Raw genomic sequence first — 22550 nt, 5'->3', positions numbered from 1 at the left:
ACATTTGTCTATTTGCTGACATCTGTTGACATATATTTCACGGAACTTTGTAATAAAGAAAGGTGTCCTTTTATGCTTGTGTTTAAAGTGGTCTGGGCTATTCCTAGCCATGTGAATTTTAGAATCAATTAATAAAATTCCACCTAAAAATCCCTCTCAGGATTTGATTTGAATTGCATTGAATTTAGAGAACATTTCAGTTCCTCCTAGTTTTCATGTCAATTTGTTTATTAAAATTTTGTTGTTTTGTAGCTAGTTTTATTTATTTTATTTAATTAATTTTTTTTTTTTTTTTTTTTTTTTTTTGTCTTCTGGTCTTTTTAAGGCCCTGTACCTGCGGCATATGGAGGTTCCCAGGCTAGGGGTCCAACTGGAGCTGAAGCTGCTGGCCTACACCACAGCCACAGCATCGCCAGTTCCAAGCCGTGTCTGTGACCTACACCACAGTTCATGGCAATGCCTGATCCTTAACGTGCTGAAAAAGGCCAGGGATTGAACCCACATCCTCGTGGACGATAGTCAGGTTTGCTAACCACTGAGCCATGACGGGAACTCCTGTAGCTAATGTTTTAGATGTCCCTATTTGTTAACTGAATTGATTACACACTATTGCTTTTTGCATCCCCTCATTCCTTCTGAATTCTGTTTTCATCATCCTGAAGCACACTCTTTGAAGCACCCTTTCAGTGAGGGTCTGTGAACGATAACGATTCTTTGTCTTCATCTTTATTTTGTCATACTCCTTGTAGTAAATACTGGGAGATACTACCCAGATTCCTCCACAGAAGTGAAGGACTTATTCTCTGAGCTGCTGGGAGTGCAGAAAGCTGACAAACCCAGCTGTTAGCCCTCTTAAGGACTAGTCTAATCCAAGCTTATACCTACTTCCCTTCTTAGCCCACACCCAATCATTGATGTCATAGGCGTGTAAAGACTGAGCTCACTTGCCTCATCTTGAAAGGAGAGGCCAGATTCAAAGTCAAGGCCTTCATTGAGACTAATTTGCAGCCCAACTCTTCCCTCTGTCCAATATTTTACCATCCCTTCTTCAGGTGGTGTTTCCAAAGCATTTCTTAACAGACTCCCTCTTCTCATCTTTGACTCAGAGTATGCTTCCAAAGAAGCCAACCCAAGATGGTTGATGTCAGGTTTGAGCCAAGAAAGTAGGAGCTAATATGGGATTTTTGACTTGAATCATTGGCCACCTGACAGTCAATGAGGACCTCCTCACTGATGATAGATGTAGGACAGATGGACCTTGGCACAAGGTAACAGTGTAATAGTTCAACATGTCATCTGAGTGAACTAGGATGTATTCTAATGGAAGTAGTGAGTGCAGCATGTGAGACATTTAAGAAATATGAGGGAAACAGTAATCTTAAGGACAGTGGAATTGACTTTGTTAAGCAAGATTGATTCTTTGGGAAAAGGAAAAAGCTGAGAATGGTTAAAGGCTATTAAAAATCTAAGAGTAAAATTCAGAAGGCCTCTTTGGTAGCAAATAAAGAGGCTTTTATCTCCCGCAGTGGGAGGGCAGAAAGAGCAGGGAGACAGGCCCAGCCCCTTAATCATAAGGGTGGCAGAGCTCCAAAGAAGATTAAAAACCATTCAGCCCAGCTAGGTTGGTTGTGCTATGGTCAGGATGCTGGACTGGAAAGAAAGAAATGCTGATGCAACAGGCTGGGTTGTGACACCTACTAGTCTAGAATCCCTGGATTCTCCAAACCCTCTTAGTCTAAACATGGTCCAGTTTTCCCGAATAATGGCTCACGCACCCCCTGGCTTGAATTCCATGTAGAGGCCCTCTCTTTGTACAACCTCTGCTCCCTTCAAATCTGCTCCCTTCAAATCTGGTCACCGGGTTAATAACTTGGCTTAAGTTACAATGTAACCTGGCACATATTGCAATGAGTGGCAAGAGCAGAGTGGCAGCTGGGAGGGGGGTCTGATCCTTGGATTAGGGAAATGGATAACAGAATATGGTGTCTCTGGGAACAAAAGGAGTGGGCAGCAAACAAGGATACTGCTCAGTTTATACAATCAAAAGAAATCAAGGGATTGTCTCATCTGGAGCCCGAGAACAAGGCTCTAATACTGAGTCCCCATTCTTTGCCTAGTTTTAAAGTCTGAGCCAGATTTTGGATCTGGAAACCATGAACAGAGAAGATATCCATGGGAAGAAGGCCCTGAAGTATCATATACCATGTACATTGTAATAATTCCCCCATTCCTTTCCCAGAGGGTTCCTTGCAATATCCTTGGCTAACTACATGTAGGTGTGGCTGCCTCTGTACACCCGATGTCAAATAGAAATGTAGAGACAGAGGTGGAGGAAACAGAAAAAGTATCTTTCATTGCCAGGCAAAGAGAGAACACAGCAGGCTAGTGCCTCAAGGAATGTGCTCCCTTGGAGGGCGTGGTGAGGGGTCTTATAGTGTCAAGTAGCGGGGCGTGATCAGATAGTGGACATTTTCTTGATTGGTTGATGGTGAGGTCATTGGGAGTCAGTGTTATCAAGCTTCCGGTTCCAACCCCGTCTGTGGTCTACATGCTTGTGGGAAGCATACAGTTAACTTCTTCTGCCCTGTGGGGGCTTCGGCACCTGCAAAACAGCTCTAAGGACATGGCTCAGAATATTATCTATAGTCTCTGAGGAAGATCTAAAGATCCTGGATTTTGTTGAATGGTTAAACTATTATTATTCTGTCTTGCTTGACTGTTTTACTTCTTCTCTGTTTTATCTCATTTCTCTGATTAAATTGATTCTTTGACTATAGTTTTTCTATAGATAAAAAGGCAGGTGGAGGACGGGTGTGGGGTCTACTCTGGGAAGGCCTCATAGGGTCCTGCTGGGTTCCACAGGGAAAATGGAAACATCGAAACATTTCTCAATTAAATGGCAGATACAAGAATTCAGCTGCCTTCTATGAAACTTTAAAGAGATTTGCAAAAATGTAAGACAGTACCACTCTTCTACGTTTTTTGTTTGAGCAAATATAGTTATTTTTCTTAGAAATATGTTATTTAGGAGTTCCCGTTGTGGTGCAGTGGTTAATGAATTCGACTAGGAACTATGAGGTTTCGGGTTCCATCCCTGCCCTTGCTCAGTGGGTTAAGGACCTGGCATTGCCTTGAGCTGTGGTGTAGGCTGCAGATGTGGCTTGGATCCTGCGTTGTTGTGCATCTGGCATAGGCCGGTGGCTACAACTCCGATTAGACCCCTAGCCTGGGAACTTTCACATGGCACGGGAGTGGCCCTAGAAAAGGCAAAAAGACAAAAAAAAAAAAAAAAAAAAAAAAAAAAAAAAAAAAGACATGCTATTTATACTAACATGTGATAGATTTATCAATGCAATTTTTTTGAATGAATTTATTTTATTTATTTTGTCTTTTGTCTTTTTAGGGCTGAACCCACGGCATATGGAGGTTCCCAGGCTAGGGGTCCAAGTGGAGCTGTTGCCGCTGGCCTACACCACAGCAATGCCAGATCCGAGCCATGTCTATGACCTACACCACACCTCATGGCAATGCTGGATCCTTAACCCACTGATTGAGGCCAGGGATTGAACCTGCAACCTCGTGGTTCCTAGTCGGATTCGTTTCCACTGTGCCACGACGGGAATTCCTATAAATATAATTTTTAATAAATTTGTAAACATTAAAAATTTATCTTTTTTTATTTGATAAACATCAGTAGAGTATAACCCACATAAAAAAACTTGTTAGGATTCTCAAGTCTTAAGAGTTTTCAAGGGGTCCTGAGACCAAAAGTTTTAAGAAAGTTTAATTGCTACAAGAGATGATATGACAAGCTAAACCTTCTGTGTAATATTGAATCAAGTTGCATATTCTCTTCGCCCAAGTTTCATCATATGTAAAATTAGGAGTGAATGCTATACATGTAACGAAATTAGAAGGCCAGGAGCACAAAATGATATTGTTTAGCTCTTACTGATATTATTCTATTTTCTCTATGAGATAGGAGGGAACAATATCTTCTAAAACTGATGGAGGAAGTGGAAGTGGTAGAAGTTTGAGAAAGGGGAGATTTGATGAAGCCCTCATGGAGAAGTTTTTTCCTCTTAGTTTTGTCTCTTCCTTTAGATTTCTCCTTTTCTAAAAACAAAATTGAGGAGGCCTTCCCCATCTTTTTCCTCCTTCTGTTTCCCCATCTTCCCTCTTGGTCAGGTCTTCTGCCCAGGGCTGGGAGCTCCGCCCTCCGCGGGAGAGGGAGGGCCGGGGCGGAGCGAACAGAAGTGGGCGTGTCCTCTCCTGTCGACGTGCGGCCGTGAGGACGTTGCTTACGTCAGAGGACATCCGGTCCGGCTCTCAGTACCCTGAAGCTGCTCGGTCCGCCTTCCGTGGGTTTAGTAGCGTTTCTCCACCCGGAGTCGTGGTCCAGGAATAGAATCTGGTGCTGCTGCGGGCCGGCCTCACGCTATCCCTGCCCCTCGGCCCCCGGAGTGAGCCCGGCCTCCCTGCGAGGGTGAGCGAGGTCGGCCCGGAGCGCGCGCGAGGGAGGGTGCCCCGCGGGCGGGGGCCGGCTGTTGGTTCCCCCAGCCGCGTGGCACCTACGTCGTCTCCTTTGGACGCCCCCTGCGCCCCGCAGGGTCCTCGGGCTGCAGACTTACCTCCAAAGCTGCAGGCACCCTGGGCTTGTTTCCTCATTTCGTGACACGGGCCACGTCCTCGGGAAGGGCTTAAGTCCATATAAGGCTGAGAAATAGAATTCACTCTTAAAGTTTACAAAACAAACTAGGCGGAAAAAAGGAGGCTCAACTTAGCGGGTTCACCCCTGGGGACGCAGGAATTCATTCGATGATCACCCTGTGATTATTTTATGAACTCCTTTGGCCAGGGCAGTACACATTTTTTTCACCTTGTGTATTTTGTCATTTTAAATACTGGAAGAGTGACCTAGTGGACTTGGACGTTACTCCCAGTAACCACTTACTCAGTTAAAGCTCTCGGCCTGGTTTGTCTGTATTTTTAAGTCTCAGCTAACGACCACTCGGATTTTTTTTTTTTTTTTTTTTTTTGGTCTTTTTGCTGTTTCTTGGGCCGCCCCTGCGGCATATGGAGGTTCCCAGGCTAGGGGTCGAATCGGAGCCATAGCCACCGGCCTACGCCAGAGCTACAGCAACGCGGGATCTGAGCCGCGTCTGCAACCTACACCACAGCTCACAGCAACGCCGGATCGTTAACCCGCTGAGCAAGGGCAGGGACCGAACCCGCAACCTCTTGGTTCCTAGTCGGATTCGTTAACCACTGCGCCACGACGGGAACTCCCACTCGGATTTTGATTGGGCATTCCAGCGTTAGAGTTGAAACCCATAAAGTAGGAAAACTTTTATGAATGACCTTAGTTTTGTTTTAGGTACAAGCTGGTATGTGATTTTGCTGTATTGTAACGAGACATGTAAATTTCGAGGTGCGGTTTTTTGAAACTCCGTGTATCATGGACATGACTTTGATTTCTGCCAGGCAAGGCTGGGAGCCAAACAGTGTCAAGAAAAATAGGGCTAGAATCTTCAGGGAACTTGTGATCTTCAGATGGATGAAAAGCCAAATAAAAATGTGTTATTTAGTAAAATTCTTGTTTTTCTAAACGTGGTAGTTATTTCAACTACCTTGTAAAAGCCAGTTTTAAAGCCCTTATTTTTGTATGTGTGGTAAACATATGCTGTTCATTTTGAACTCTCTTAAAACCGTGTGCTCACTACACATAGAGGGAAAAGCAGCTTTCAGAGTCAAACTAACTCTGACGCTTTTAATATTTTCTTCAGGGAGGACAGTTTGGCTTTGTAGTTTAGGTTATTATTTGACTTGACTACTAGATGTTTTATTTAGGTATTACATGGGAGAAAAAGGACTTAACACTTGCAGTCTTGGCAGCATCAGGTCATCTGAATATGTAGCTTAAAAAAGCGATATGAACTGGGTAAATAATACACTCTTTAGTGTTTTCTTGTTAATGATGTGTCCCTAATAATTTTTTTCACTTGGTACAGACTAATTTTTAAGGAATATTTAACATCAGAGAAACTTTTGTTTCTCAGTGGGAAAGAAAACCATTTTAGCTGTTAGAATCAATCTTTTTGGTGTTTACTTTTTTGAGAATTGTTTAGTAGTACAAATAAGTGCCTTATTTTAAAAGCCATCTATTTTATTTGGGAGGATGTGTGCTTAATATTTCATCAAGGCTTAAAATGTGCTTAACCTTCAAAATGGCAGGATTGCGTTTAAAATTTAATGAGAGTAGGAACATTTCATTCTGCTCTTCCTTAGTTTCTTATTTAAAACAGCAAATGAAACAAGGCAGTTATATTTTCTCTTTTTGTATAGAAAGGGAAAATGCCTAAAAAAAAGACTGGTGCGAGGAAGAAGGCAGAGAACCGCCGGGAACGTGAGAAGCAACTAAGAGCATCAAGAAGCACTATTGACTTAGCTAAACACCCATGCAATGCTTCAATGGTAAATTTTTTTGGATGTTCGTTGATAATTGAAAAACTGTTTAAATTTGTATTAAAGGCATGTCCGTTTTCATTATCGCTGAGTAATGGTCAATTTTGTTTGATTTTGTTATTTATAAAAGCTATCATATTACCTGGGCTACTCTTGGTAACAAATCGATACATACTGAACAAGAATACTAGGAACTGTGACATTTTCCAGCTCCTCTAACCCAGTATACCTTATTCAGTTTGTCCTATTAATTGGAGCTGTTTCATCATATATCATCATTACCTTTTCCCTTACTTTGACCATTTCCCTATTTCTACTCCTGTCCACATTTTCTGTTTCCTTATCTCTCTCTCTTTTTTTTTTTTTTGTTTCATTGAACATACATGAAATGCTTGATGTGACTTAATTCCTCAAATGTTTGTCATGTGTCTTCTCTGTGCCAGGAACCAGTGCAGGCTCTTGTGGGGGTGCGTAGATGAATGCCAGAGTCCCTGTTTCCACAGGCTAATGGCTCAGTTCTTTTCTGTATTAAGTTTTATAAGTGATAGAAGTCAACTTAAGTTAGATTTAGGGAGAAATAGAGTTTCTTGAATAAATAATGCACTAGTATAGTTGGGTAGGGCAAGGATGTAGCTGGGATGCAGGGCAGGTAAAACCTGGAACAATTCGTTGTCCTGGCTTTAGCCCGGTATTTAGTTCCATTTTTTCATATTGTTTTATTCCCTTTGTTTGGCTTCAGGGCCGGCCTGTCTCCCATCACATCTGGTTGCCCACAGGGAGGGAAGGAGCTCTGATAGGTTGGGCTTGGGTGGGTGCCCATCTCAGGATTAGCTCATATTTATGACTGGGTTGAGGGAATGGAGGGGGGCAAGATTACATAGCACAGAGAGGACAGTGGGGACTCCCTGTCAGGGCCATTTCTAGAGAGGAGAAAGAGGGCAGACAAAAGAAGAAATGACTCTTGCATAACTACATGCAGTCAGAGCTAGACTTTGGTGAGTGCTGCAGAAAAGGTATAGTTGGGAGTAAGGTACATTAGGACTAAGGGGTGAGAACACTGCTTGTGGGAATGGGGTGCAGTTCATAGAGGAAGTGTGGTCATCACCAGAACATCCAGTAGCTAAAGATGTGGGGAGGGACTTTTCAGGGAGAAGTATCAGAATAAGGCATGGAGAAGACAATACAAGACCTTTCAAGAATGGCTGACGAGAGTCGTGGGCAGTGGAACGAATGATAAACATGATTGTTTTTTTCAGTGTTACGATCCTTGGTGAGCTGGTTAGGACAGAGTGGCGGATGCGGCTGTGGGGAGGAGTGGCTAGACTGATCAATAGCTGAATCATAGGCAAAAAAAAAAAAAAAAAAAAAAAAAAAAAAAAAAAAAAAAAAAAAAAAAAAAAAAAAAACGAAAAAATAAAGAGAACAAGCCAGTGAGGTTTGAAAAATGATTAGAGACAGATTTTGGAGAGCTCTTAATACCATGTTTAGAATTCTGGATTTTTTGTGAGCTTCAGCATACTGTTTGCTACTGTTTCTTATGTCCATTCTGTATTGTTAGTCTTATTCCTTAAAGGAAAAAATCCAAAGAACAAACCGCCTCTGAATTTAGCCTCTTTTGTGAAAATGCCACTTCTTTCTCTAGTGTGGTCTGTCCAAGAGCTTCCCTTTGTTATTGGTGTGTGGATGCTTGTATACATATGTGGAGTTGAAGGGTTTGGGCAAATGTCACTTAAATCTTAATGTGAAAAACAAGATATTCTTTATAATGCAAGCAAGTTTGCAGTTTTCTGCCAGTAGAAAAATTAATGTTATGTTTTTCTGTTTTACAGGAATGTGACAAGTGTCAGAGGTAAATTCTTACTTCTTTTTCTATCTGTATAATAATAAATGTATTATTATGCATTTCTATATGTCATAATATAGGTGATCTTTTATCTGTTATTTGACTGTATTTTAAAATATTCTTTTACATTTCAAGGCGGCAGAAGAATAGAGCGTTTTGCTATTTTTGTAATTCTGTACAGAAGTTACCAATTTGCGCACAGTGTGGTAAGTATGTGAAAAGGACACGTGCCTTTTCTTTTATTAAACATTTGTTTGGCATTTAATCCATTTGAACCTGTGGGTTTACCATTACCATTTACAGTAATGCTATGCCTTACTATTAATAAAATAACAAAAGGTTATTTGGCCTACCAAAAAACTATCAAGTCTTGGTTGTAATGCTGGAAAATAATTTAAGATACAGTTTAGATAATGTTACCACATGTTGTTTTAAATTTTTAAACATTAAAAGATTAGGGTTCAGACTAATAACGTTTGGTGATCCTCAGTTTTTTGTTTTTTGTTTTTTTTTTGGCTTTTTAGGGCCATACCCAGGGCATATGGAGGTTCCCAGGCTAGGGGTCCAATCGGAGCTACAACCACTGGCCTACACCACAGCCATAGCAACTCGGGATCCAAGCTGCGTCTGTGACCTACACCACAACTCATGGCAACACTGGATCCTTAACCCGCTGAGCAAGGCCAGGGGTCGAACCCATAACCTCATGGTTCCTAGTTGGATTCGTTTCTGCTGTGCCACGATGGGAACTCTGGTGATCCTGAGTTTTTATTTGTACTGTCTTAGTCTTGTTGATATCTTTGTTTTCTTTTCTAAATCTTGATTCCTGCTGATTTTGCTTGCTAGATGTTAGACCATTGAAAATAATTTTATTCCACATTTACCTAGTGCCAGTTTTTGTAATCAGTTTGTCTGTTTGGTTCTTACTGTATGATTCTTGAATTTCCTCATAGGTATTCCCAAGTGAGTAGAGTCAAGTCCCTAAGCCATTTACCTAGTTCCCAAGTGTTAGTGGAAACTTTTATTTAGAGTGAATGATTATTTAGAGTAAAACTAGATCTAAGTTTCCCAAATAGTCTTCCACAGAGTACTTGTGATATTAATAGATATTTCTTAAAGCAGTGTGTACTTTTGAGATGTGCTGTGTGCTTCATTCCCTTGGTCCCATCTGGGAGAATCTATTACATATGTCTACTATGTTAAAGGTTCTGAAGACCTCCAGTGAAGAAATCTAGAGTGAATATAATTATTGAATTATAAAATTTTAAACTCAAACTTTATTGAATAAGTATCCCCATTGGTCTTGGGATAATAGTGTCAGGTGAAACAGTTAGGGCTGTGATCTTTTAAATGTGTTTATGGGAACATTGCAGAATAATAGGAAGGTTTAGGGCTATACCCCTGAACGTTTCTAGTGTCGTTCTAGCTTTCAAAGATGTCTTTGCAGTCTGTAATTAATGGAAAAGAGAATGCTGGCCTACATAAATGAGTCATCTGCCAGTTTTTATATCCTTATTTACAAAAGACCAGTGAATGTGGAGTGAGAAAATAGACTGGAGAAGATTGAGATAAGCTTCCCCTAGGACCTTCCCATAGTTTCGGTGTTTGTAGTGCTGTGTATGCATTTCCCACTTACTGATTCTTGCACTTAGTGTTGGACATGGAACAGGTGGGTGGTTGCTGCCTCTCATTTCCAGTTTCTCTTTCTTCCCATTTCCTAGTGTCTAGTTTTGTTTCTTAGTAATCAAGGTAATGAAAAATTGAGCTGCTTCTGTTTCTTTCATGTTCCACTTTGTGGAGTCTGAGATGGGTGATTACTATGTCACCTTTAATCCTCTCATAGTATGTGATAAATGAATTTCCTGACAGTGTTTTGGATTGGTAATTTGCTGCTAGGTCAGATCTGCTCTGGGTATATTGTGATTGTTAGCTTTATCATTATTTTCCTGTTTTTTTGTCCTCACTTGGGCACTATTTGACAGTTCTGTTGGAAGAATGTTTACCTGGGGGCTATGTTTATAAATTTTTACCTGTGGATAAACATTAAAAAAATGAACCCAAAAGTTGCATAATTATTATTTCATTTGGTTTTTGATATTCTATGGAAAGAAATAAGTAACTTTAAATCAGACTGCCTTTATTGTGAAGTATAAAATGTAGAATTCATTTTTAAATCATAACTTTTGAAATCTGTTTTTTTTTGTTTGTTTGTTTGTTTTTTTTTTTGGTCATTTTGCCTTTTCTAGGGTCACTCCCACGACATATGGAGGTTCCCAGGCTAGGGGTCTAATCGGAGCTGTAGCCACTGGCCTACACCACAGCTCACAGCAATGCTGGACCCTTAACCCACTGAGCAAGGCCAGTGATTGTACCTGAAACCTCATGGTTCCTAGTCGGATTTGTTAACCACTGAGCCACAACAGGAACTCCAGAAATCTGTTTTAATTCATCTGAAAATTCATAAGATTTTAAACTACTCTAAGTGATCTTTAGATTACTAAGCATAACCTTTAATTTCTGATTTGAGTACAAACATGAATTAGCATGTAAGTCCCTAATAAAAGATCTGACTCAGCTAATGAGATCTTGGTTATGTCCATTTTCTTTTTTTCAGTAAACAGTCTGATCTCTGTTCATTTTCAAATGATTTCTGTAGGAACTGGGGCTAGATACAAAGAGGAATTAGTGAACATTTGCGTGTACTGCTTTGTAAGACTAATAGCAAGAATGTGTTTCTTGCCATAGGGAAAACAAAGTGCATGATGAAGTCTTCAGACTGTGTCATAAAACATGCTGGTGTCTACAGTACCGGCCTCGCAATGGTGGTAAGCTTTTTGTCCTTATCTTTTAGACCAGTAGGTTTTCAAGGGTAAGAAAAAGTCATATTGACCAATATGTAGTTATTTTTTTCTAAATAGCACTGCTTTGCCCCTTGGTTCAGTCAGTCTGGAGTTTTCTGGATTATCTGCTACATGTTTTTCACTTATTACCCACTTGTTTTTGACTGCTTCCTTCTTTTGGGGAAGTGTACGGGAATGGAAACTCATTTAATGTCGACCTAAACAGCAATTCATTTGCCAGGGGTGGTACCTTCCTAATGTGTCTTAATTAGACTTCACACAATGTTATTTACTCTACCAAAAAGCCCTGCTTGACTAACATTCAAGAGTTTGGTTAAAAAAGCAGGCTAGTTCCAAAAGAACTTAGGATTATTTATTTTTTTAAAGCTTTGCATTTCAAAATGTAAACACAGAATCATGCTTTTCACTCCGTATAGTTATATGTAGTTCTTTCTGTTACATGTCAGATTTTCAAAGGAAATTCATTGTTTTAAAATAATAATGTATTTTGCTCTCTTTTTCACTAAATATGTTACCTTTTTGACTAGATTAGTATATTCTTTTGCATGAATTTATGCTTAGGTCCAAATGTCAGACCACGAGGAAAGTAATATTTATAGTAGAATATTTATAATAATTTTCAAAGAACGTGTTGTTTTCCATCATGAGGCCGACCTTTATATTTTTCATGTGTGCCTATCTTACAGAAACAAGAACTAGAATTATGCATAATCATCTTAAAATTACTCTTTCTTTACGTTAAGTATAAGATCGTCAATGTTAATCTTTATTCAGAAGCCATTGTAATCTTCCTTGGTAGCTTGCTTATATCTCCATTTATCAAGTTACTATTTTTTTAATTCACCAAGTTGTATGAGTATAAATGACCTCATATAAAGTTTAAGTAGAATTGATGCCTTACTAGCTTTAAATTCTGGAAAAGTGCTTTCCTGGCCATCTTCTATTTGCTGATTGAGATGCCCTCCTCTTTCGCTCTTCCCCACCCTGTCTTGCCCTGGGAGCCTGACTTGTGTGTGTGAACTGGATCAATGGCTTTCTTACTTAGGGCTTCTGGTTCAGCCCATAGAGGACTCTGGCAAGAGCCCTGACAGTGGGAGGAAATTATGATCCGAGTGTGCATTCTCCCAGCTTACTCCCCCCCAGATTGTCCCGGTGTCCACATGGATTGGCCCCCAGTCCTCCTGTGTGCACCGTAGTCGTCTCCACGCGGCTCTCCCCAGGCTCCGGCACCTCCCTCCCTACCCTTGACCCTTCAGGCCTAGAGGGGGTACCATCCCTTGTAGTTTTTCTAAGCCCTTCCCTGTTCTCTGTAAATTCTCTTTTAAACTCTCCTGGATTACCCAGCTTAGTGTGTCATCTCCTTCTTTCTTGCTAGAACTCTGAGTAATCCAAGAGATATATTTGAGGATTTGCTATCCACACTGGTAATCTATTTTTACCACTCCAAAAACATTCTTCCTATTTGCTCTTTACTACTTTTGTTACAGAGCCTTGAATAGGAGAACACTGATTTTGGGACTCAGAAGACCTGGGTTTAAATCATAGCTCAGCTCTAAAGTAGCTCTGGCACTCAGACTTGGTGTCAGGTACCTGTCACTCCTTACCTGTAAAGGAGAGACCGTCCAATCCCATTTCCTTAAGATTTTAGCTCTCACCGTTCTGTAGATGTCATAGTGTTATTGGAAGGTATAGTCTTACAGTCAATAGAGAATTGGACTCTTACCTTGTCCTTTAGTTCTATATTTAGTTTTTTTTCCTGCAAGGAAATGTAATAATGATTTAAAGCATAAGTTACCTTAAAAAAAAAAAAAAAAAAAAGATGCTGGCAGAAGTTTTATTTTCTCTCAGTTATTCTAGAAAAGCTGTATGATTATTTTATAAATTATACAGATGAAAAGGAATTTTCTTAAGTCGTAAATGTTAATATTTGAAAAAATTCATTTTAGTTACCAGAATTGCTTATAGACAGGAATGCTTAAATTGTGGACCTTAGACCTCATTTGATTGATTGATTGATTGATTTTGTCTTTTTGGGGCCGCACCTGCAGCATATGGAGGTTCCCAGGCTAGGAGTCTAATCTGAGCTGTAGCTGCCTGCCTACTCTACAGCCACGGCCACAGCAGCACCAGATCCGAGCCATGTCTGCGACCTACACCACAGCTCACGGCAACGCCAGATCCTTAACCCACTCACTGAGCAAGGCCAGGGATCAAACCTGTGTCTGCATGGATGCTAGTCAGATTTGTTTCTGCTGAACCACAAGGGGAACTCCTGAATTCATATAATTTTGATGGTTGTCATTGCATTAAACAATGGTTGCAGCCAGTCACGTGTCAAAGATTAATTGTTCCTGTTCTTTGGTGGCAGGGTGCAATATGTGACTTCTGTGAAGCTTGGGTTTGCCATGGTAGGAAGTGTCTCAGTACACATGCCTGTGCCTGCCCACTTACCGACGCCGAGTGTGTGGAATGTGAACGGGGTGTCTGGGACCACGGTGAGTGGTTACATACAAGCTCTGCTGAAGTGAAGGCTGACTGAAACATTCTGGATGCTTCTTTTTAAGATTTTTTTTCAGGGTGCTATCAATCTGCAGAGCTGACACTGTTTTGGTTATCAGTTTAGCTGGAAAAGGTATGTATACTGGGAATAATAGGCAACACCAGGATTGTTTCCCTAGGCAGGTAGGGCAGGAAGGTGTCTTTGAGCATGGTGTTACATGAGTAGCCAGAGTATAGCGGGGGTTCACTCTTTATGGTTCAGTGGTCAAATTTTTTTGTACCCTTATACAAGAACAAAAACTGCTGTGCTGTTTTGGTATAAATCTGTAATAACTCACCATCTCTTCGGAGCAGTTTTATTGATAGGAGTTTTTAAAATTAAACTTCATCATACTTAACATTTGTTGGTTTTGTTTTTTAATCCAATAGGAGGGAGAATTTTCAGTTGTTCTTTTTGCCATAACTTTCTCTGTGAAGACGATCAGTTTGAACATCAAGCCAGTTGCCAAGTTTTAGAGGCGGAAACATTTAAATGTAAGTTTTTAATATATTAGATGTTCTTTATATCCAAGATTCTTAATAGTATAAGTGTTAACACTTAATGAAAAAGGAATCTAGTGCTTCATGTGACCTCTAAGGACTATAATTTAATTCAATATCTATTTTCTTTTTCTAGAAAAAATTCAGAACACATATAATCCATTTTTTTTCAATGGGGTACCAGCAGCATTTTGGTTGGGTTGGGTCTTCGTTTTGTGGGGTGAGGCATCGCAGGACTCATTGCATTTCTTATCCTGAATACTGAATGCCATTTCCACTTCCAAGTTGCTATAGCAACTAACCACCCTCCCCCATCCTGTTCCCATGTGTCCCCAGATAAATGGTATACCCCTCATTTATTTTTGCTAGTTGGTTCCAGTGACTCCTAGACAGGAGTGTGCATCAGAAACACCTGTGGAGGTTTTTAAAAAATAGAGGTGCATAGGCCTCATCTTGGAGAGGCTATATTTAAGTCTGTGGTAGGTGCCAGGTGTCTGTATTTAACCTGCACATATTCTCACGTATATTCCAGTTTAGAACCATTGTTACTAATGGGTTCATGGTATCGTCTCTACAGATAGACTGCATTTTATTTCTACTCCGTTGATTCTCAAAAGCTCAGGTTTGAGATTCAGAATGACTTGAATCTGCTTATTGGCTGCTTGTTTTGGGCAGATCACCAAATCTTTCTAAACCTGAGTTTTGTTATGTATTAAGGGAAGGTGTTTATTTTTTCAAAATTAATTGAGATGAGAATCCATATAAAGCATAAGTGTGATACCTGACACTTAGAAAGCCCTTATTACATAGTAGATACTGTCATAGGAAAGACTGAAATTCCAACTCACTTCCTTGAATTTGGTTCTTATTCTAGTATGAAATGCTAATCCTATAAATTTAAAAACTCATCTATAAATTTAAAGTTGATAAGTCATCAGCCTAAGATACATATACACACATAATTCTTGCAAATTTTTAAAGAAAATAAAGATTAAAGAACATGTGAAAGTATTTAGCATTTTTGAGCTGTTCTTAGGGTTCTGCAGAATATATAACATAAAAATTGAATTACTTTATTTGGGGCTTGGAAGCTTTGTTTATTTTGTAGCATTTAAACCCCAAAGACAGGCAGCTTTGAATGATAAGGCTATAATACCATCAAGAAGCTTTAGTGATTCAGAAAATGACAAAGGGAAAATAAAGAATAATAATTTTCTTTTATTTGAAATAATTGAAAGGATTTCAAGATAAATATATTACCATGTCTTTGATACCTCATATTAAAGTTATTCTCATTGCACATTCTCAGGTTTCCTTGGCTTTCCTTACTTTTTAAAATTTTGCTTTATTTTTTCTTTGCCATTCTTCCTTCGCCAGATGCCATTCAGTACTTGAAGTATTTTTTGTGAAGTATTGTCCTAATCATACATGTTAACCCCAAAGATAGTTTGTTTCTCTTTCCTTAATTGGTTGTATCTCATCTTTTTTGGATTTGACCTTACAACTATGAATCGGAAGATTTAGAAGTTCTTTAAAATACTTATTTACCTGTGTAACCAGGGGGAAGGGTGTTTGGGGCGGGGGAAACCCACGTGTACTCTGCCTTTGTTTTTAAAAGTAATTAAAATGGCCCAGAGACTTCTAATTTAAGTGGCTGCCATCAGCAGGCTTTGATGTATTCCATCCTGCCTTATTTTAAAATACTCTGAAGAAAGAAAGAGATTTTAAAGGAAAACTGTTGCCCCCAATCTAAAACTAGGAAAGTCACAATATTTTTTAGAATCTGGGAGAAATGCGTTTTTATATAAATTCAAGATTTAACTCTTGGGGAGAAAAATAATAGGGCAGTGAACTGGAATGCCTCTGTGTATGGCTGAGATAATTAGGGGGGAGGCTGGCAGGGCCACATCCCATTCTGGTGATTTGGGTTCTGGGGGGTAAAGGTGAAGGTGTGAGAGACAACAGTGAATTTCGTGGGATTGTGTCTTTGGGGCATGTTGAAGATTCAGAAGATAGGGATGGGGAAAGAGTCTGTATCAGAAATTCCTGGTGGAAAGTTGGTCTGGGCCCTGTGTACTTTCAACCTGTGTTCTGGTTCTGTATGTACAAGGATTTTATAGCATTTTGGTGATATGTATCCTTTGAATGAAGAATGAACTTCAGAACTCTGGGCATATCTTCAAGTAGAAATATATTCTACTTGTTTTCAGGTTTTTTTCCCCACAGACTGAAATGATGTACCTATTATTGGAGTAATTTGGTATTCCTATATATGCCTAATATATAGGAAATACTCAGTTGATTTTTACTTTTATTATTAGCATGCAGGACAAGTAACACAAATCCATCTGAAATAGTGGTGTTATTGTAGAAGAAAGCACGATAGTTGGGCAGAAGCAGTGGTACTCATATTTGGGAAATCACTCTTTATTTATTGTCTTTTTAGGGCCTCACCCACAGCATATGGAAGTTGCCAGGTTAGGGGTTGAATCAGAGCTGTAGCTGCTTGCTTACGCCACAGCCATAGCAGCTCGGGATCTGAGCCATGTCTGTGACCTACACCACAGCTCATGTCAACGCCTGATCCTTAACCTACTGAGCAGGGCCAGGGATCAAACCTGAGTCCTCATGGATCCTAGTCAGGTGTGTTACAGATGAGCAAGGATGGGAACTCCTCTTTTAGTTTTTAAAAAAATACGTCCTTGTTCAGATTGAAAAAGCTCCCTATGAACCAGGCAAACTTAAAAGAATCCCCAAGTTAGAAACAGTTGGTCATATATTTGAATTATAAAGATAGATTTCCTTTTATTTTTTTTAAGACCTCTAAATAAATTGAAATTTAATAGTTTATATTCAGACTGTATCAGTGTAAGGGTTAGTTCCTTTTCTCATTCCTATACTTCTCAATTATTATTATTTTTTTTTTTTTGGCATATTCAGTATATGTCAGACATTTGGCTTTTCTGAAATATTTGCACTTAAGTTTAGGTTTTTTTCCTCATTAATTATAGATAATGACCAAAATTAATGTTGCTTATAGACTAAAAAAGAGAAAATATTTTGAGATTTTTCCATCTGTTTTATTGCCCACTCGAACATTATTTTCTCTTTATGGCCACACTTTTCCACCTCAAGTATTGTTTTCTCATCAGAAGTTTTGCAAAAAATGGCAATAGCCTACACTACCAGGAACGAATACATATTAATGGAGACAATTATTCTTTTAAAAATTTAACCACTGTATCATTAAGTGAAGAGTCTAGTCAGTGACATGGAAAAAATGATTTTTTACCGTTTCAGTTTTCTCAATATGATTAATGAAGTTTGCCACCTCCTACTTTTGGAGCAATAGAAGGAGACTGGGGAATAATTAGAGCTATAATAGGGGAAGAATGCTGGGTACGTGCAATTGCTGGCTTCCTTTCTTCTCATTTTTATGTATCGTTTAGGTTATGAGCAAAAAAAAAAAAATTAATAATTGAGCTAAGACTCTACATCAGGACATTCTCAAGTATAAATATATAGAAAATAGTGTTTTCATTCCAACTCTGAATCTGGATATTATGTACTTTCCCCCATAGGTGTTTCTTGCAATCGACTGGGTCAGCATTCCTGTCTCCGTTGTAAGGTATACTTTCTTATTTTTTATCTTTAGATTTTGTTTTTAATCCCCATACTTCTTCATCAGCCCTTGGATTATTTATCGCTAAAATGAACCTATGAGGATCCTTGAACATTATGTAGTTAAATTCTTTTAGAGACTGTGAATGAAGTTGGGCAGGCTTAGGGATCTCTCGGCGGTCTTCGGGTGGGCTTGTCTTAGAGTCGGCATTAGCGCTTGTGTCTCCTGAATCTTAGCTCTGTGTTTACCTTATATTTATGGACAATATCCTGACCAGAAGCATATTTTCATTAATGTCAAAACGCACTTGCTTTGGAGAGTTTGAGTAAAGCGAAGATTTCCAGAATGGTCTGTTTCCTTAGACCTTGTCTTCAGCATTTCCATTTATCAGAGATCACTGAACTGATACAGCTGACTCACTCCCTGCCAGGTTCTTACTAGTATTCCTAACCCATCTCTTAATTCTCTCCCAACTCTTCCCCAGTTCTGTCTGTGTGTTTTCCTCTGCCCCAGATCACTTTTCCATCCTTGCTTACTGTGCCGCATCCCATTCTCCATCAGATCTCAGCTAAGACTGACTCTGTGTCTCCCGGAAGCCTCTCCTGAATCCCGGAAATTTGGTTTAGTGCTCCCCTTCTGCATTTGCCTTTCAGTGTGTAGTGTCGTGTAACTGCCTCTCCACTTGTCTGTGTCCCCGGTTGGACTGTATTCATTCTCTGTGCAGGTGGATAAGCTGGTCACTATTAATGTCATCAGAGGCTTTGTGAAAACTCATATTTATGAATAAATGTGTCTGCATGTCATACCCTGCATATACTTTCTGCCTTGTGTTAGGCCATAGTTGAGAAGAGTCTTGGCAAAGACCATTGCCCTTAAGAAATTGAAATCAGGAGTGTGACCAGTCTTAATTTTTGCCCTAACAAGAGTATATCTTTTTTAAGTTTCTTTGAACTACTGAGTGGTATCTTTGTTTTTTGTTTGGGTTTCGGGTGTTTTTTGTTTTTTGTTTTTTTTTGCTTTTTAGGGCCACACCCATGGCACATGGAAGTTCCTAGGCTAGGGGTCTAATTGGAGCTACAGCTGCCGGCCTACACCACAGCCACAGCAACGCAGGATCTGAGCCATGTCTGCGACCTACACCACAGCTCATGGCAACGCCGGATCCTTAACCCTCTGAGCAAGGCCAGGGATCAAACCTGCAGCCTTATGGTTCCTAGTTGGATTTGTTTCCACTGCACCACAACAAGAACTCCCTGTATATTTTCGAATTACTTATTTAGCTTGCTTAGTTTAATCTCTCCGATATAGGCTTGTTTCTGTGATGATCACACAAGGAGCAAGGTGTTTAAGCAAGAAAAAGGAAAACAGCCTCCCTGCCCTAAATGTGGACATGAGACTCAGGAAACTAAGGATCTTAGCATGTCAAGTAAGGCTCTTCTTAAAATAGCACTGGAGGGGTTTTGCTTTCATGCTTAGAAAGATTTATCCCTTTTTTCTTTCTATTTTTGTTTTTGCCATTTCTTCATATTCGAAAAGATGAATGTGTTCTTTCAAGCAAATGGAATTTTATAGCCTTAGAAAATTTCTGAGTAAAATTTCTCAATTTAACTTAAGAAATATACCATCATTCACTTTGATATTTGGCATTTGTTTCAGTTAATGACATAGTGAATACTGAAATTTGAGACCAAAAAAGAAGATTTTTCTGTTTTTGCTGTGGCTTCCTTGTTAAGTAATTGAGTAGCAATAAATCCTTAATAGTCAAGAGCTGGTAATCTTCAGTCCTTGGAAGCTGAAATTCATTTTAAAGCTATTCTTAGGTGTGGTGATATTTGAACAGTGATGCTTATTATGTTATACATCACTACTGTAGAGAATTGTTTTGTGGTTTTTATATAACTTTTCTGTGAAGGAATTTGACTACTACAGACTTGCTTACAGTAATGCAGCTTACAGTTTTGTTAAGAGAATTCGACTCTTTACCCGTCATATCAGAATGGAACGATGATTCTAAATGACACTGACAATACGTTGTTCAGTCAAAGATATAGTTCCACAATGAGGCGAAATGACATTTTTTTTGCACTAAACTTTGTGTTGCTACTAAGGCTGAAGAAACAAAAGGGTCCATCTTGTAGGACATCTAAATTATAAAATAGCTCTCTGGAGAAAAATGGAATGACATGAAATCAGCTGTTCTATGATTTGAAAATAAACTTTTAATCAGAGGGCATTTTAGTTTTTAACATGCCTTATTTAACTTATGTGTGGAGAAGGCTGTTATTCTTTTGTTATCCAGCTTTGTGTAGATTTAATGAAATGACATCGTCGTCTTTATCATTTGTTACATATGATGTATATCTAGACTCTGAGTAGGATAGAATTGATTTTTGTTTCTGAGGTCTCCTTTCTTTCCAATTAATTATTAAGTGAGGAAGTAAGGACACTGTGACTGACTTCCATTTGAGAGTAAGAAGCAGCCAGTCAAGTTCCTGTAACTCTGTGTTGTATTGTGGAAGAGAATGAGGATATAGAGCATTGGGACTAACCACGTGCTGTGCGCATGTCTGCTTTCGTAGCGCGCTCCCTGAAGTTTGGCAGGCAGGCTGGAGGTGACGAGGGCGATGGAGCCTCTGGGTATGACACGTATTGGAAGAACCTTGCCTCTGATAAGTATGGTGATACCAGCTACCACGATGAGGAAGAAGATGAGTATGAAGCAGAGGATGATGACGAGGAGGAAGAAGAAGCTGGAAAGGATTCAGATGCCGAGTCATCAGAGTTGTTTACTAACTTGAATTTAGGAAGGACCTATGCTAGTGGCTACGCCCACTATGAGGAGCAAGAGAACTAGGAGGGCTGCCTGCCCATTGATGACCTTGTCTGAGGAGCTGGAATGTGTGTGCCCGACAAATCGTGCATGGATGTTCAAGAGCACAAGCTGCCACTTAGTGTTGTGTGAGAGACGAGTCACACTTCCAGGGGCAAGGAGTAGGGCGTAGCGTTTTCATAGGAACTGATGATCAGGCTTCTAGCAGAAGAAAAATGAGTTTCAAATTTAAGGTGTTTATTGATCCAAGCAATTGAACTATCATGGATTGGATTTTTACTGATTTCAGTAACCTAGTAAGTAGGTTTGCCAATTAAATACATATATAGGATAAAGGAATAGGATGGTAATATATTTGTTTGAAATTAAATTGCTGTTTTTATTAAAAAACACTGCTTATAAAATCATTCAGTCTGATTTTGTAAAATATAATGGGTAAATGAATTATTGTATTTTTCCTTGTTTGTCCACAGGATAAAAATCAGATGTTTTATGCTAAATTTTCATTAAATATTCACAATATCTTAAGTAGCTATATGTATTTTTTAGCAATTGACTCATTCATTTCTTTCTTCGCACTCTATGTCCTATGTAGTACTTCCTTTTATTGTCTAGATGTATAGACAAAGGTGACTATATAGCCATTTTTCAGAGACACAGAATCAGTATTATTACACAGATGTTTTACCCAGGAAATTCCATTTTTCTTTGAATAAATCTAGCATTTCACTTAACTTCTTTTGATATTTAATTTCTTGTTCTCAGTATTTTAAACCATTTTTGGAAAGCATTCCAATATTTTTATATAAACTGTTTCTTCTTTTGTCTAATATGTGAAATAGGTAGCAGAGGTTAATAGGTGGCAGACTCAAAGTGATGGAGCCGGACCCCATTGTTCACGGGAGGTGGAGAACAGACAGTTGCTGGCACAAGTTCCAGTGGTTTCAGTTTACACTGACAGTGAATTGGGATGGTGTGGTAGGAAGGACTGCATTATTGGACTAGTTGGCATTTGAGAAGAATCGAGAAAATTGTAGCCATGGGGATAGCCAGGTCGGGTGGCTATTGCTAAGCTCTTGTTACTCCATAGAAACATAATGAAGATCAGAGGGCAGTAATGGGCACCTGGAAGCCAGGTGTGAAAGCCACAGGACCTCTGGATGCGCTAAAAAAAGCCCTTTCATCTCTTGTACCAGGAGGACTGAGAAAAATGAGGACCAAGCTAGGACTTAAAGACTGAATGAATAAACTTCAAATACAGTTGTAAATCAAGACAGGTCTATTTTGCAGAGCTTAAGGCACTGTCTGGAAAAATCTGGACCCCGACAAGCGAGATGGAGACATCTGAATGGGTGCTGCTGAAGAGTTTTACTCCCCAGACTCCTAAGCTTTCTGAGCCTGTAGCCACAGCTCACTTCTCTCTGTTAAGGGTGTGCCCCCTTCAGGGCTTGCCCTGTCTCCCTGCCACTAGACCTAGAATTAGGGTTGAGCAGCTGTAATTAGGGTGAAGCAAACTGGAGGGGTGCTTGGCCTGATGAGACAGGAGGCAGACTGTACCCCAGAGTTGCTGCAAGAATTGACTGGAGTGTATTAGGTGGAGCTGGCGGAGAATGCTTGAGCCTGGACTCTGGGGGTGGTGATAGGAGGGATGGAACATAAAATTAGGGGGGAGTTCAGTAATAGCCCCCGTACTGGGCCCTTGGGTTATAGGATAGGAGCTGTCTTAAGTTAATAGGATTTAAAACCATGACTAGGATCCTGGGAGATGTGAACTCACTACCAGGAAAGCTTCTAGAAATATAGAAACAGCAATAGCCACTTCTGAGCAAAGCTGAATGGCACAGATGGAGGAGAGGATTACGTGGTTGAGGGACATGGGAATCCTGAAAA

At 39.6% G+C, this 22550-nt stretch overlaps 1 protein-coding gene across 1 annotated transcript; it reads left to right on the top strand.

Annotated features, from left to right (window-relative positions):
- Nucleotides 3767-21394, top strand: ZNF330 (zinc finger protein 330). The gene is made up of 10 exons (XM_021101553.1): nt 3767-4486; nt 6346-6474; nt 8295-8314; nt 8444-8514; nt 11054-11133; nt 13538-13664; nt 14098-14202; nt 17790-17836; nt 19139-19256; nt 20410-21394. The coding sequence occupies exons 2-10, from the start codon at nt 6355-6357 to the stop codon at nt 20682-20684; spliced, it is 963 nt and encodes a 320-aa protein (XP_020957212.1). The 5' UTR covers nt 3767-4486; nt 6346-6354; the 3' UTR covers nt 20685-21394.

Source organism: Sus scrofa, chromosome 8, assembly GCF_000003025.6.
Source record: "Sus scrofa isolate TJ Tabasco breed Duroc chromosome 8, Sscrofa11.1, whole genome shotgun sequence".
NCBI lineage: Eukaryota > Metazoa > Chordata > Mammalia > Artiodactyla > Suidae > Sus > Sus scrofa.
The sequence above is the reverse complement of the archived record's forward strand: the minus strand, read 5'-3'. Positions and strand labels throughout refer to the sequence as shown.

Bases quoted from the DNA above. Each gene is read 5' to 3' on its own strand.
- ZNF330 (XM_021101553.1), top strand. From the start codon at position 6,355: ATGCCTAAAAAAAAGACTGGTGCGAGGAAGAAGGCAGAGAACCGCCGG. The intron at 6,475-8,294 runs GTAAATTTTTTT...TCTGTTTTACAG, and splicing joins ACCCATGCAATGCTTCAATG to GAATGTGACAAGTGTCAGAG. The intron at 8,315-8,443 runs GTAAATTCTTAC...TTACATTTCAAG, and splicing joins GAATGTGACAAGTGTCAGAG to GCGGCAGAAGAATAGAGCGT.